The sequence below is a fragment of the Sciurus vulgaris genome, assembly GCF_902686455.1.
Source record: "Sciurus vulgaris genome assembly, chromosome: 3".
Taxonomy (NCBI): domain Eukaryota; kingdom Metazoa; phylum Chordata; class Mammalia; order Rodentia; family Sciuridae; genus Sciurus; species Sciurus vulgaris.
This window is the reverse complement of record NC_136463.1, coordinates 64,961,435-64,975,146: the sequence shown is the minus strand read 5'-3', so window position 1 is coordinate 64,975,146 and position 13,712 is coordinate 64,961,435. Positions and strand designations below refer to the sequence as shown.

Here is a 13,712-nt window from a genome sequence, read left to right as displayed (position 1 = left end):
TCCCCTTGGCTAATAAGCAGCTTACCTAAAAATAAGGTTTTCTATTAACTTTAACAAACCCCCCTAAAGATACCTTTCCAGAATTTTTTTTTAATGTTTTGCTTCTGAATTTCTCAAAAATAAATAATTTGGGGAGACTTCTGAGTGGCCAAAGACGGTAATGGATATGTAGCAATCAACCTACCAGAATTTCTTCCAAAATGATACAAAATGACTTTACAACTACCAAAATACTGTCCCTGGTGTTACAAAAGATCATGAAACTGCAAAATAACTGTGAGTTTTAAAAAACAGGAAATCCCAGCATGATTTACTTTGGGTTGGTTTCACCTTTATCCTAGCATGCAGCTTTGTGGTAAAGAAAGGCCGACTGTGAAAATCTATGGAAAACACAGAAGAAGGGGGGAGCTAATGAAATGTGAACTTAAAGTTGATTTGGAATGACTGTACATTACATACATTCTAGAGCTAAAAATACTAAAAAAGGAACTGGGCAGATAAGAGCACTGAAATATTGGAAAGAGATTTCAAAATGCATACAACTTGAAGGAACTGGTGTGATTTAAAGGGATAAACACAATTTAAAAGGATGAGTAAGTTTAAAAGGAAATCTTCCAAACTCATAGCTCCTGGTGGAGGAGGGAAAAAAAATGAAAGAAATGATAAGGTGCCCTTTGGCAATTAGATGGTGAAGAGGAAAAGAAGAAAAAAGGGATAAATGTAGGGTTTTCCAAGGCTGAAAGAACTATAAAGTCCAAAGCCTTATAACTTCACCCTTCCCACCCAAACAAAATAACCACACCGAAGTACCTGATCTTTACTAGACTGAGAGAAAAGGTCACCATTAAACTAGGATTCATGTAAAATAGCCCAAAATCATAAAAATGAACAGAGGAAGATAAAGTCCATGAGCACTATTGCAAAAAGTCAGGAAATGAAATTTTACACATATAAACAAAGAAACTCTCTTACCACCAAAAAGCAGTCAAGAAGCAGAAGAAAATTATTAGTTGGCACCCCAAACAGATTAAATATGCCTAACATGTATTGAGAATATGAAACAAAACCTTTACTACAGATAAGTCAAAAAATAAAAACAAAGGAGGAAGGGGACAGACAGAATAAAAGTCAATTGTGTCCAAAATATTTTTTTTCATTTGTGCTTTTGATATAATATTTAGGAAATAAAGGTTTATTCCTTTTTTTTTTTTCTAAAAATCTTATAGTTTTAGCTCATACATTCAGATTTATGATTCATCTTGAACTAATTTTTGGGTATGTGAGGAAGAGGTCTAGATTTATTCTTTTGCATCTGGATTTTCAGTTTTCTCAGCACCATCTTTTTGAAAAGATTGTTTTTTGCCCTTGGGATTGTATAATAAGCCTCCTAGAGCCATTAATATATCATATCATCCATTAGAAGTCTTCATTGACTTCTTATGTTCTCAGAAGGAAGTCAAAATGTTAATAGTTACTGTCTTAGAACTGTGGTATCCAGAGTTACTTTATACTAGATGATCTATTAAGATGCAAGAGGAATGTTAGATATTCTATTTAGATTTTTAAATGTATTCTTTAATTTTAAAATTTTATCCATGTTTGTAATATACATATTGTAGAAAATATATGACCGGCATTAAATAAGCACTCAATAAGTAGTATTTGTTATGGTTATCCCAGTGATTATTATTATTTTTTTTACCAGATGTGGTTACAGATGTAGTTTTTTTTTTCTTTTCTTTTTTTTTTACTTTTAGTTTTAGTTTTACAGACTGCATTTTGATTCATTGTACACAAATGGGGTACAACTTTTCATTTCTATGGTTATACATGATGTAGATTCACACCATTAGAAAAATGTAAATCAAAACCACCCTAAGATTTCATCTCACCCCAATTAGAATGGCTATTATCAAGAACATAAGCAGTAATACATGTTGGCATGGATTTGGGGGAAAAGGCACCACTCATATATTGCTGGTGGAGTCGCAAATGGTGCAACCACTCTGGGAAAGGAGTATGGAGATTACTCAGAAAACTTGGAATGGACCAGTGATTATTAATTTATACTCATTTCCACATTTCTGAAGCCCCTTATCTATCAAAATGTACCTGTGTTTTGTCCCATTCTACTAGGCCATAAAACTATATTTCCTCCATTCTAAGATGCCATCAATTGTAGTACAGATCATTGATTCAATAAGTCTTAAAAATTAATATGCATATTAGTCCAATGATATGGTAGTATATGTATATAATTAGATGGATGGATAGATAGCTATTGATGGAAATGAAGATAAAGACAGAGGCATAGAAGATAGTTGTACAAGCCTTTCATGGAAAACCAGAAAACAAAAGAGAATATGTACAAGCTGGGCACCGTGGCACATGCCTGTAAAATCAACAACTCTGGAGACTGGGAGAGGAGGATTGCAGGTTCAAGAACAGCTTCAGCATTTTAGTGAGCTCCTGTTTCAAAATAAAATATAAAAAGGACTGGGGATATAGATTCAGTCCCCTCCCTACCCCCCCCCCCCCAAAAAAAAAGAGCGTGTGTATAATTATTACTATGATCTAAAATAATGGTTTTTATTATGAGTGTTATAGGATCACAGACCTTCAATTGGTATATTAAGTTTCTGGAAGGGGACCATTAATATACTTTAAATTTTAAAGGTTAATTCTCAAGGTAGTAGGGAAATGGGAAATTATTCTTCTTTCCTTCACACTTTTTCTTTTTTCTATTTCCAAAAGAGAAAAATGAAGTTTTGACCATCTCTCAAATTTTAATTTCTTCCAGGAAACTTTCCTTGCCACTTTGATAAGAAGTAATATTTTTCTCCTCTGGATTCCCATGGCATTTATTTGTGTCTCCATGGCAGTTTTTCTTTGCCTTCATTGAATAAGCAGTTGTACATGTACTAGATGCCAGACATTGGGCTAGATGCTGAGAACACAAAGACACAAACTGTTTCAAAGAGTATTGTCTTAAGAGCAGAAAATGTATAACCCATTGTAGTAGGATAATTGTACATTGTGCAGGCAAAGCAAAGAGGACCCATCTTAGTCCCCTGTATGTCAGGGATAGCTGCTTACTCCAAATTGTATGTGTTTTGTCTTTTTTTCAAGTTCCTTGGAGGTAAGAAATGAATTCATGAATATGAGCCAATTTTTTTTAAGAAAGTTGTTGGGCTACATTTTATACTAGCAAGTAACAAGTGAAGTCTTCTGTGTTTCTTTACAAAGCACATTTAATTTCAATTTTGAAAAATAAATTCACATAGTCAAACTCTAACTGGCATAGAAAACTATACATTAAAAAGTCTCAGTGCTTCCTATAGCCCCATCCCCTCACCTCCTTCCCCTTCACATACCGTATTGGTAGTCACTTTTATTATTTTCCTATATCTTTTTTATGTTTTTTGATGTAGACACTAACACATGTAAGTAAAGATTCTTTTTCCCACCCACAGGAAAATTCCCAGATGTTTCAAGGTAGACCTTGCAAGAATATGTACCCTAATGAATATTTTCCTCATGGAATAACAAATGGAGCTAACTGGTATAATGTCCCAGGTAAAGATTATCAAGGCCTTAAAACTTGGATTTTCTACTTTTATGTTTTTTGGGTTTTTTTTTTAATTTCGAGAGAGAATCATTCTTTTAAAAACTTTTGTTTAGCCAGGTACAATGATATAGGTCTGTAATTCCAGTGATTCGGGAGGCTGAGGCAGGAGAATCACAAATTCAAGTCAAACCTGGGCAACTTAAATTAAAAAGACCCTGTCTTAAAATAAAAAATCAAAAGGACTAAGGCTATAGCTCAGTGGTAGCTCACCCCTAGGTTCAGTTTCTAGTACCGCCTCCCACAATTGTTTAAATAGTTTACAACACTCAAATAACTTTTTCAACTATTTTGAATTTGGTGCTTTTTGACTTTTGAGTAAAAGTAATGAGCTTTAACTTAATGAAAGGGTTGAGTGGAAGTGTTGCACTTTACTTCTGGTTGTTATAAAGAATCTTACCTTTGCCAGTAGGAAGAGTATAGGCTACACTTGAATTCTTTTTGTACACAGAGAATCCAGATGTTTTGCCTGGACCTCAAGCATCAAAGAGCCCTTCCATGAATGCATTATTGGTTTTCAACCAGTGCTAATCCAAAATGAATTTGGCTTTTTGCTAGGTATGCATCCTGCCTTTTAAGATCTGAACTATTTAGAACTTCAAAGTAACTTATTTTAATTTTTTGTCCTTTAGGTGGTATGCAGGACTGGAACTATTTACAAACAAATTGCTTTGAAGTAACTATTGAACTAGGTTGTGTGAAATACCCATTTGAGAAAGATCTGCCAAGGTTTTGGGAACAGAATCGAAGATCTCTAATCCAGTTTATGAAGCAGGTGATTATTCAGGAGTCAAGTATGGTTCCTTTCAAGAGCAAGATTTTTGGGTGGACACATGGTTTTCATGTAGTGATTTTAGAATATATCCTTTTGAATTTCAACTTGTTCTAGTGTATTTACCCAATCTTTGTATTCCAGTTTGTTTAGTATATTTATCTAGAAAATTCATGAATGCAAATAAGTTTGTTTATAGGGAAAACATTTGAAGGAAATTATTAAATAAGTCATGTGCAATGGTATACACCTGCAATCCCAGCAACTTGGGAAGCTGAGGCAGGAGGATTGCAAATTTGAGGCCAGCCTCAGCAATTTAGTGAGGTCCTAAGCAATTTAGTGAGATCCTGCCTCCAAATAAAAAATACAAAGAATTGGGGATGTAGATCAGTGGTAAAGTGTCCCTAGGTTCAGTCTCCAGCACCAAAAAAAATTTAGGATAGTGACTTTTTTTCTTAACGGCTAGTAGTCACTTTACTCTGACCTTATCAAAGATCAACATAAATTATACACCTAAGTGTTTGTCAAGTGATAGATGGGTTATAGGGTACAGATTTTTATTCAGTGATTTACTGTGAAATGATTAATTTTCTTCTGTTTGGATATGCATGGTAACGTATAGGTAAAAACTATAAGTAATATGCCAGTGGTTAATTAGGATAATCTACTACATTGTACTAGTACATTTCTGCTATGATCATTTTCCTAAGTGGTGTGGCATAAAGTCCAGGGGTTGGTACTAATATTTAAAAACACGTTATTCTGAAAAAATATAAACATTCAGAAAAGTTACAAAACTAGTCCAATAAACACTTATTCCTATGCCTAGATTTAACAATTTTTAATATTTTGCTGTGTTTGCCTTTTCTAGATGAAACACATATACAGGATGCCCGGTTTTGGTTGAACTGTTTCAGTATAAATTGGAAGTGTTCAGGATTTTTCCCCCCAAAGATTTCGGCATCCATCTCCTGTATATCATCCACAAATGCCATTACCCAAGAAAATTAATAGTAATTCTCTGATATTACCTAACCTAGTTCATATTCAAATATCCACACTCGTCCCCAAAATGGATTTTATAGCTGTATTTTTATCTTACATTTATTATTTCATTTTACTCTCTTATAGTCCTTCCATTTAAAAAATTGACATTTCCTTTTTGAAGAGGCCAAGGCCTGTTTTCTTGTAGAATATCCTGTATTTTGAAATAGACCGTTCTAAAATTTAAAGTGTTATTTATATTTTCATGGTACAGGTAAACCTAACCTATGAAAAATTAGCCTTTAGAGACTAAAATATTTTGTTTAATGGGCATTTACATTTAGCTTTACTCTGACCTAAATTCCTATTTGTTCTGTTTACATTATTTATTAACAATCTGTAATTTTGGATATGAGCTCCCAAAGTAATTAGATGATGGTGATTACCATGAAAATCTGGTGTTCTTGTCCTTTATCCAGGTTCATCAAGGTGTTAAAGGATTTGTCCTTGATGCCACTGATGGCAGGGGTATATTAAATGCCACCATTAGTGTTGCTGAAATTAATCACCCAGTGACTACTTACAAAAATGGCGATTACTGGCGTCTCTTGGTTCCAGGAACTTATAAAATCACAGCATCTGCTCGAGGGTGAGTGATGAATGCCTGAGAATTGAGTCTTTGGGATAAAAACTAGGTTCCATTCTGGAAGATTATTTCCAGAAAGTCCTAGAGCAACATGAAGTTTAAAAAGCTGGGTTAACTCCCCACTAGTGGCAAAGTGAGTACAGGAACTGTCAACTATAAGAAATCTGTGGAATTATGCACCTTTATCTTCTTCTACTCTGATTTCCTGTCCAGATGCAGAAGCCATCATAAGGGATTTCCTTCACTATTGGTGACAATTCTGGAAAGTACCTGTTGTAGAAAAAGAAAATACCCCTGTTCTGCCACATACTCTAGTCATATTATACTTTACATTGGTTCACTTTCAAACAAAGCCTTTTAAAACTCTCACAGACACTCGTTTTTACTGCTGCACATTTGCCTTATTGCTTCAGTGAAATCTCCTGATTGCAGGTTCTCTAAGTGAGGCCATTTTTAATCTTTTTTTTACAGATTTTTTTTTCTTTTTCTTTTTCTTTTTTTTTTTTTTTTTCAGATATTTTTTCACCAAGATTTACTTATTTAAATTTTTTGTTGTTGTTGTTTTGTTTTGTTTTAAGCCTAGGTCTCACTTTGTTGCTCAGGTTAGCCTTAAATTCCTGAGTTCAAGGGCTTCTCCCACCTTAGTCTCTCATGTAGCTGGGAATATAAGTATGCACCTCCACACCTGGTGTAGGTTTATTAAAAAGAAAATGAATTCATGACTTTTTTTATTGAGGGAGAAAAAGAACCTGTGATTTATTTTCTTTTACAAATGACTTGGAATTGGAACCACTTGACTGTTTAATCTGAAATCTTTTATTTTTACCCATTATATTTTTTCACGATTCAATAAGCGTATGGGCTACCACAGGATAGTTCCCCTCCTAGTTAACTTCTTTTTTTAAAAAATTAGTTCTTTATAGTTGTATATGACAGTAGAATGTATTTTGACATATTATACAAACATGGAGTATAGCTTCCCATTCTTGTAGTTGTACATGATATGAAGTTACACTGGTTGTGTATTCATATATGAACATAGGAAAGTTATGTCTGATTCATCTTACTGTCTTTCCTATTCTCATCCTCCTCCCTTGCCTTCATTCCTTTTGTCTAATCCAGTGGTTAATTAGGATAATCTACTACATTGTACTAGTACATTTCTGCTATGATCATTTTCCTAAGTGGTGTGGCATAAAGTCCAGGGGTTGGTACTAATATTTAAAAAAACATGTTATTCTGAAAAAATATAAACATTCAGAAAAGTTACAAAACTAGTCCAATAAACACTTATTCCTATGCCTAGATTTAACAATTTTTAATATTTTGCTGTGTTTGCCTTTTCTAGATGAAACACATACACAGGATGCCCGGTTTTGGTTGAACTGTTTCAGTATAAATTGGAAGTGTTCAGGATTTTTCCCCCCAAAGATTTCGGCATCCATCTCCTGTGTATCATCCACAAATGCCATTATCCAAGAAAATTAATAGTAATTCTCTGATATTACCTAACCTGGTTCATATTCAAATATCCTTCCCTGCCCCCCTTATTGCGTGTTAACATCTGTGCATCAGAACATTTGTCCTTTGTTTTTTTTTTTTTTTTGGATTGGCTTGTTTCACTTAGCATGATTGTATCCAGTCCCACCCATTTACTAGCAAATGCCATAATTTCATTCTTTTTTATGACTTAGTAATATTCCATTGTGTAACCAGTGTAACTCCACATTGTGTACAACCACAAGAATGTGAAGTTATACTCCATGTATATATAATATGTCAAAATACATTCTACTGCCATGTATAAATAAAAAGAATGAACAAAAAATTTTTTAAAAATTCCATTGTGTATATATAACACATTTTCTTTATCCATTCATCTGTTGAAGGGCATCTAGGTTAGTTCCACAGCTTCTGGCTAACTTATTTTTGAGGAGTTAGTTTAAAGGCCCATGAGAACGAGGGTAACTTTGTGAAGACCTGAAGACACTTATAGTTGTTAATATCTGGTGGTCCATAAATGGAGGAGTTAGAACCTTACACTAATAAGCAATAAGGTCTTTTCTGTTTTCCTTCCATTTGGCAGTGTTCAATAAACTAAAGCAGCAGGGTATCTGAGAAGTAGGGCAACAGTGATGTGTTTGGTAGTGAATGTTCTTAAGCTTCCAGACTTTTCCATCTACATACTCTGATGGCAGACAGGTGAACTCAGATTCTAGGAGACATGGGTGTCATCCACTGCAAGCACAAACTTTCATTTGAAGTCATTTTTATTTAATTTTAAAAACTCATTCATATTTGACATGAATGTCTGGTTTTGTTAATGTTTTTTAAAAATAAAGTTATATCCAAGTTAAAAACTTGACTCTTTTGGGAGATAATTTACATTATTCCAAGGATTCCTGTATCCTATATTTCCCAGTGCTTGGGTACTCCAGCTGAAGAAGCAGGGCTCTGATCTGTCTGTTTTATTATAGGTATAACCCAGTTACTCAGAACGTGACTGTCAAGAGCGAAGGTGCTATTCAGGTCAACTTCACACTTGTTCGATCCTCAACAGATGGCAACAAGGAATCAAAGAAAGGAAGGGGGGATAGCACCAACACTGAAGATGCAAGTGACCCAACTACTAAAGAGTTTGAAGCTTTAATTAAAGACCTTTCAGCTGAGAATGGCTTGGAAGGCATTATGTTAAGCTCCTCCTCAAATCTGGCTCTTTATCGATACCATTCATATAAAGACTTATCAGAATTTTTGAGAGGACTTGTAATGAACTATCCACATATTACAAATCTTACCACGTGAGTGTCAACCTTCTTGCTAATGCCTTCCCTTTTTCTTTTCTTTAATAGGATTTATTACCCACCTTGAATGGGTCTCATAATTTAGATATATTTGGGAGCTGAATGTACAGAGTTGGAGATTCTTATTTTGTAACAGATAGTTGATGGAGATCTTTTTAAACAGTGAGTCTGTGAGGAACATTGGAGGAGAATTATTTGTTAGATTAACAATGTATCACCCTGAGGCTTTAGGAAATGTAAAATTACTCTTCCTAATGAATGCTCAACCGCTTTTCTTTTCGCTTTTCAGGTGCCCATTCACATAACTAAATGTTGCTTGGTTTGTTTTATTTCATTAGTGACAAGGGGAGGAATTTGAAACTATGAGCTCACCTGTTGGACCATGTATAATCTTTTTCTCAAATTAGAAAATGAATTGTGGTTACTGTAATTTCCTGTTCTTGTCTTTATTTACAGTTAGTTACCTGAAATTTTAGGTATATATTTATTTGAGGCTTCTTGGGAAAATATGTAGTACTAGCTTATGTAAAACTGATGACTGAGAGTCTTTTCCTTCATTTTCTAGCACTTCTCTGCATTATCTGTTTTATTATAGGTCCTCTTCAGTTCTTTTTTTTTTTTTTAATTTATTTTTATTGTAAACAAAAGGGATACATGTTGTTTCAGTTTGTACATGGAGTAACAGCATACCATTTCTATATTCATATATTTACATAGAGTAATGATGTTTGATTGACTCCGTTAGTTTTTTTCCTTCCCCCCACCCCTCCCACCTCTCTTTTCCCTCTATACAGTCCCTCCTTCCTCCATTCTTGTCCCCCTCCCACCCCCATTGAGTGTCATCATCCGCTTATCAGTGAGATCATTCCTCTTTTGGATTTTTGAGATTGGCTTATCTCACTTAACATGATATTCTCCAATTTCATCCATTTGCCTACAAATGCCATAATTTTATTATTCTTTATAGCTGAGTAATATTCCATTGTATATTTATACCACAGTTTTCTTTATCCATTCATCAATTGAAGGGCATCTAGGTTGGTTTCATAGTCTGCCTCTTGTGAATTGAGCCGCTATGAACATTGATGTGGCTGTATCTCTGTAGTGTGCTGATTTTAAGTCCTTTGGGAATAGGCCGAGGAGTGGGATAGCTGGGTCAAATGGTAGGTCCATTCCAAGTTTTCTAAGGAATCTCCACACTGCTTTCCAGAGTGGCTGCGCTAATTTGCAGTCCCACCAGCAATGTATGAGTGTACCTTTTTCCTCACATCCTCTTCAACACCTATTGTTGCTTGTATTCTTGATAATCGCCATTCTAATTGGAGTGAGATGGAATCTTAGGGTAGTTTTGATTTCCATTTCTCTTATTACTAAAGATATTGAACATTTTTTCATATGTCTGTTGATTGCTTGTACATCTTCTTCTGTGAAGTGTCTGTTCATTTCCTTAGCCCATTTGTAGATTGGGTTATTTATATTTTTGGTGTAGAGTTTTTTGAGTTCTTTATATATTCTGGAAATTAGTGCTCTATCTGAAGTATGAGTGGCAAAGATATTTTCCCACTCTGTAGGCTCTCTCTTCACATTGCTGATAGTTTCCTTTGCTGAGAGAAAGCTATTTAGTTTGAATCTATCCCAGTTATTGATTCTTGCTTTTATTTCTTGTGCTACGGGAGTCCTGTTTAGGAAGTCTGATCTTAAGCCAACAAGGTGAAGATTTGGACCTACTTTTTCTTCTATAAGATGCAGGGTCTCTGGTCTGATTTCAAGGTCCTTGATCCATTGTGAGTTGATTTTTGTGCAGGCTGAGAGATAGGGGTTTAGTTTCATTCTGTTGCATATGGCTTTTCAGTTTTCCCAGCACCATTTGTTGAAGAGGCTATCTTTTCTCCATTGCATATTTTTGGCACCTTTGTCTAGTATGAGAAAATTGTATTTATTTGGGTTTGTGTCCGTGTCCTCTATTCTGTACCATTGATCTACCTGTCTATTTTGGTGCCAATACCATGCCATTTTTGTTACTATTGCTTTGTAGTATAGTTGAAGTTTTGGTATTGCGATATCCCCTGTTTCATTCTTCCTGCTAAGGATTGCTTTAGCTATTCTGGGTTTCTTATTCTTCCAGATGAATTTCATGATTGCTTGCTCTATTTCTCTGAGGTACGTCATTGGGATTTTAATTGGAATTGCATTGAATCTGTATAGCACTTTTGGTAGTATGGCCATTTTGACAATATTAATTCTGCCTATCCAAGAACATGGGAGATCTTTCCATCTTCTAAGGTCTTCCTCAATTTCTTTCTTTAATGTTTTGTAGTTTTCATCGTAGAGACCTTTTACCTCTTTGGTTAGATGGATGCCCAAGTATTTTATTTTTTTTTTGAGGCTATTGCAAATTGAGTCGTTTTCCTCATTTCCCTTTCAGCTGTTTCGTCGCTTGCGTATAAAAATGCTGTAGATTTATGCCTGTTGATTTTATAGCCTGCTATTTTGCTGAATTCATTGATGAAGTCTAGAAGTTTTCTGGAGGAGGTTTTTGGATCCTCTAAATATAGAATCATGTTATCCGCAAATAGTGACAGCCTAAGTTCCTCTTTTCCTATTTGTATCCCTTTAATTTCTTTAGTCTGCCTAATTGCTCTGGCTAGAGTTTCCAGGACAATGTTGAATAGAAGTGGTGAAAGAGGACATCCCTGTCTTGTTCCCGTTTTTAAAGGGAATGGTTTCAGTTTTTCTCCATTAAGAATGATGTTGGCCATGGGCTTAGCATAAATAGCCTTTACAATGTTCAGGTATGTTCCTACTATCCCTATTTTTTCTAGTGTTTTGAGCATGAAGGGGTGTTGTATTTTGTCAAATGCTTTTTCTGCATCAATTGAAATAACCATATGATTCTTATCCTTAAGTCTATTGACATGATGGATTACATTTATTGATTTACGAATGTTGAACCATCCTTGCATTCCAGGAATGAACCCCACTTGATCGTGGTGCACAATCTTCTTAGGATGTTTTTGGATACGGTTTGCCAATATTTTGTTAAGGATCTTTGCATCTATAGTCATCAAGGATATTGGTCTATAATTTTCTTTCCTTGATGTGTCTTTTCCTGGTTTGGGTATGAGGGTGATACTAGCTTCATAGAATGAGTTCGGTAGGGTACCCTCCTTTTCTATTTCCTGGAATACGTTGAGAAGTATTGGAATGAGTTCTCCTTTGAAGGTTTTGTAGAACTCGGCTGAGAATCCGTCTGGTCCTGGGCTTTTCTTGGATGGTAGATTTTTAATGGCTTCTTCTATTTCATTGCCTGATATTGATCTGTTTAAATCGTGTATGTCCTCCTGGTTTAGTTTGGGAAGAGCATATGTCTCTAGAAATTTGTCAATGTCTTCAGTAGTTTCTATTTTGTTGGAATACAGATTTTCAAAGTAGCTTCTCATTACGTTCTGTATCTCAGTGGTGTCTGTCGTGATATTTCCTTTTGCATCATGTATTTTAGTAATTTGAGTCTTCTCCTTCTGTTTGTTAGCGTGGCTAAGGGTTTATCTATTTTGTTTACATTCTCAAAGAACCAACTTTTTGTTTTGTCAATTTTTTGAATAGTTTCTTTTGTTTCAATTTCATTGATTTCAGCTCTGATTTTAATTATTTCCCGTCTTCTACTACTTTTGCTGTTATTCTGTTCTTCTTTTTCTAGGGCTTTGAGCTGTAATGTTAGGTCATTTAGTTGTCGACTTTTCATTCTTCTCTGGAATGCGCTCCATGCAATGAATTTTCCTCTTAGTACCGCTTTCATAGTGTCCTAGAGATTTTGATATATTGTATCATTGTTCTCGTTGATCTCTAAGAATTTTTAAATCTACTCCCTGATGTTTTTTGTTTCATTCAATAGCATATTATTTAGTCTCCAAGTCTTGGAGTAATTTCCTTTTTTTATTTTGTCATTGATTTCTACTTTCAGTCCATTATGATCTGATAGAACACAAGGCAGTATCTCTATTTTTTTGCATTTCCTAAGGGCTGCTTTGTGGCATAACACATGGTCTATTTTCGAGAAGGTTCCATGTGCTGCTGAGAAGAAAGTGTATCCGCTCATTGATGGATGGAATGTTCTATATGTCTATTAAGTCTAGGTTATTGATTGTGTTATTGAGTTCTGTGGTTTCTTTGGTTGGATTTTGTTTGGAAGATCTATCTAGTGGTGACAGCGGTGCGTTAAAGTCGCCCAGAATTATTGTGTTGTGGTCTATGTGATTCTTGAAATTGAGAAGGATTTGTTTGATGTACAGGGATGAACCATTGTTTGGGGCCTAAATATTTACTATCATCATGTCTTCCTGATTTATGGTTCCCTTAAGCAGTATGAAATGTCCTTCTTTATCTCTTCTGACTAACTTTGGCTTGAAGTCCACTTTATCTGATACAAGGATGGAGACCCCCGCTTTTACACTGAGTCCATGTGCATGGTAGGTTTTTCCCCATCCTTTCACCTTTAGTCTGTGGATGTCTTTTTCTATGAGATGAGTCTCTTGCAGGCAGCATATTGTTGGGTCTTTCTTTTTAATCCATTCTGCCAGTCTTATGTCTTTTGATTGAGGAGTTTAGGCCATTAACGTTCAGGGTTATTATTGAGAAATGATTTGTATTTCCAGTCATTTGGCTTATTTATGGTTTTTAAGTCGGCTTGGTTTCTCCTTTGAGTGGTTTTTCTCTAAGGTAGTTCCTCCCTTTGCTGACCTCCATTGTTGTTTTTCATTTCCTCCTCATGGAATATTTTGTTGAGAACATTCTGTAGTGCAGGCTTTCTATTTGTAAATTCTTTTAACTTTTGTTTATCATGGAAGGATTTTATTTCATCTTCCAATCTGAAGGTTAGTTTTA

The 13,712-nt window shown here is 34.9% G+C and overlaps 1 protein-coding gene across 1 annotated transcript in view; it reads left to right on the top strand.

The window, feature by feature from the left end:
• The window catches only part of CPD (carboxypeptidase D), a 78,601-nt gene that overhangs the window by 43,076 nt on the left and 21,813 nt on the right, over positions 1-13,712 (top strand). The window contains exons 9-12 of the mRNA XM_079130771.1: positions 3,474-3,576; positions 4,258-4,400; positions 5,861-6,030; positions 8,505-8,828. Of these exons, the coding sequence (XP_078986897.1) occupies positions 3,474-3,576; positions 4,258-4,400; positions 5,861-6,030; positions 8,505-8,828 (740 nt within the window). The remainder of the gene's footprint in view (positions 1-3,473; positions 3,577-4,257; positions 4,401-5,860; positions 6,031-8,504; positions 8,829-13,712) is intronic.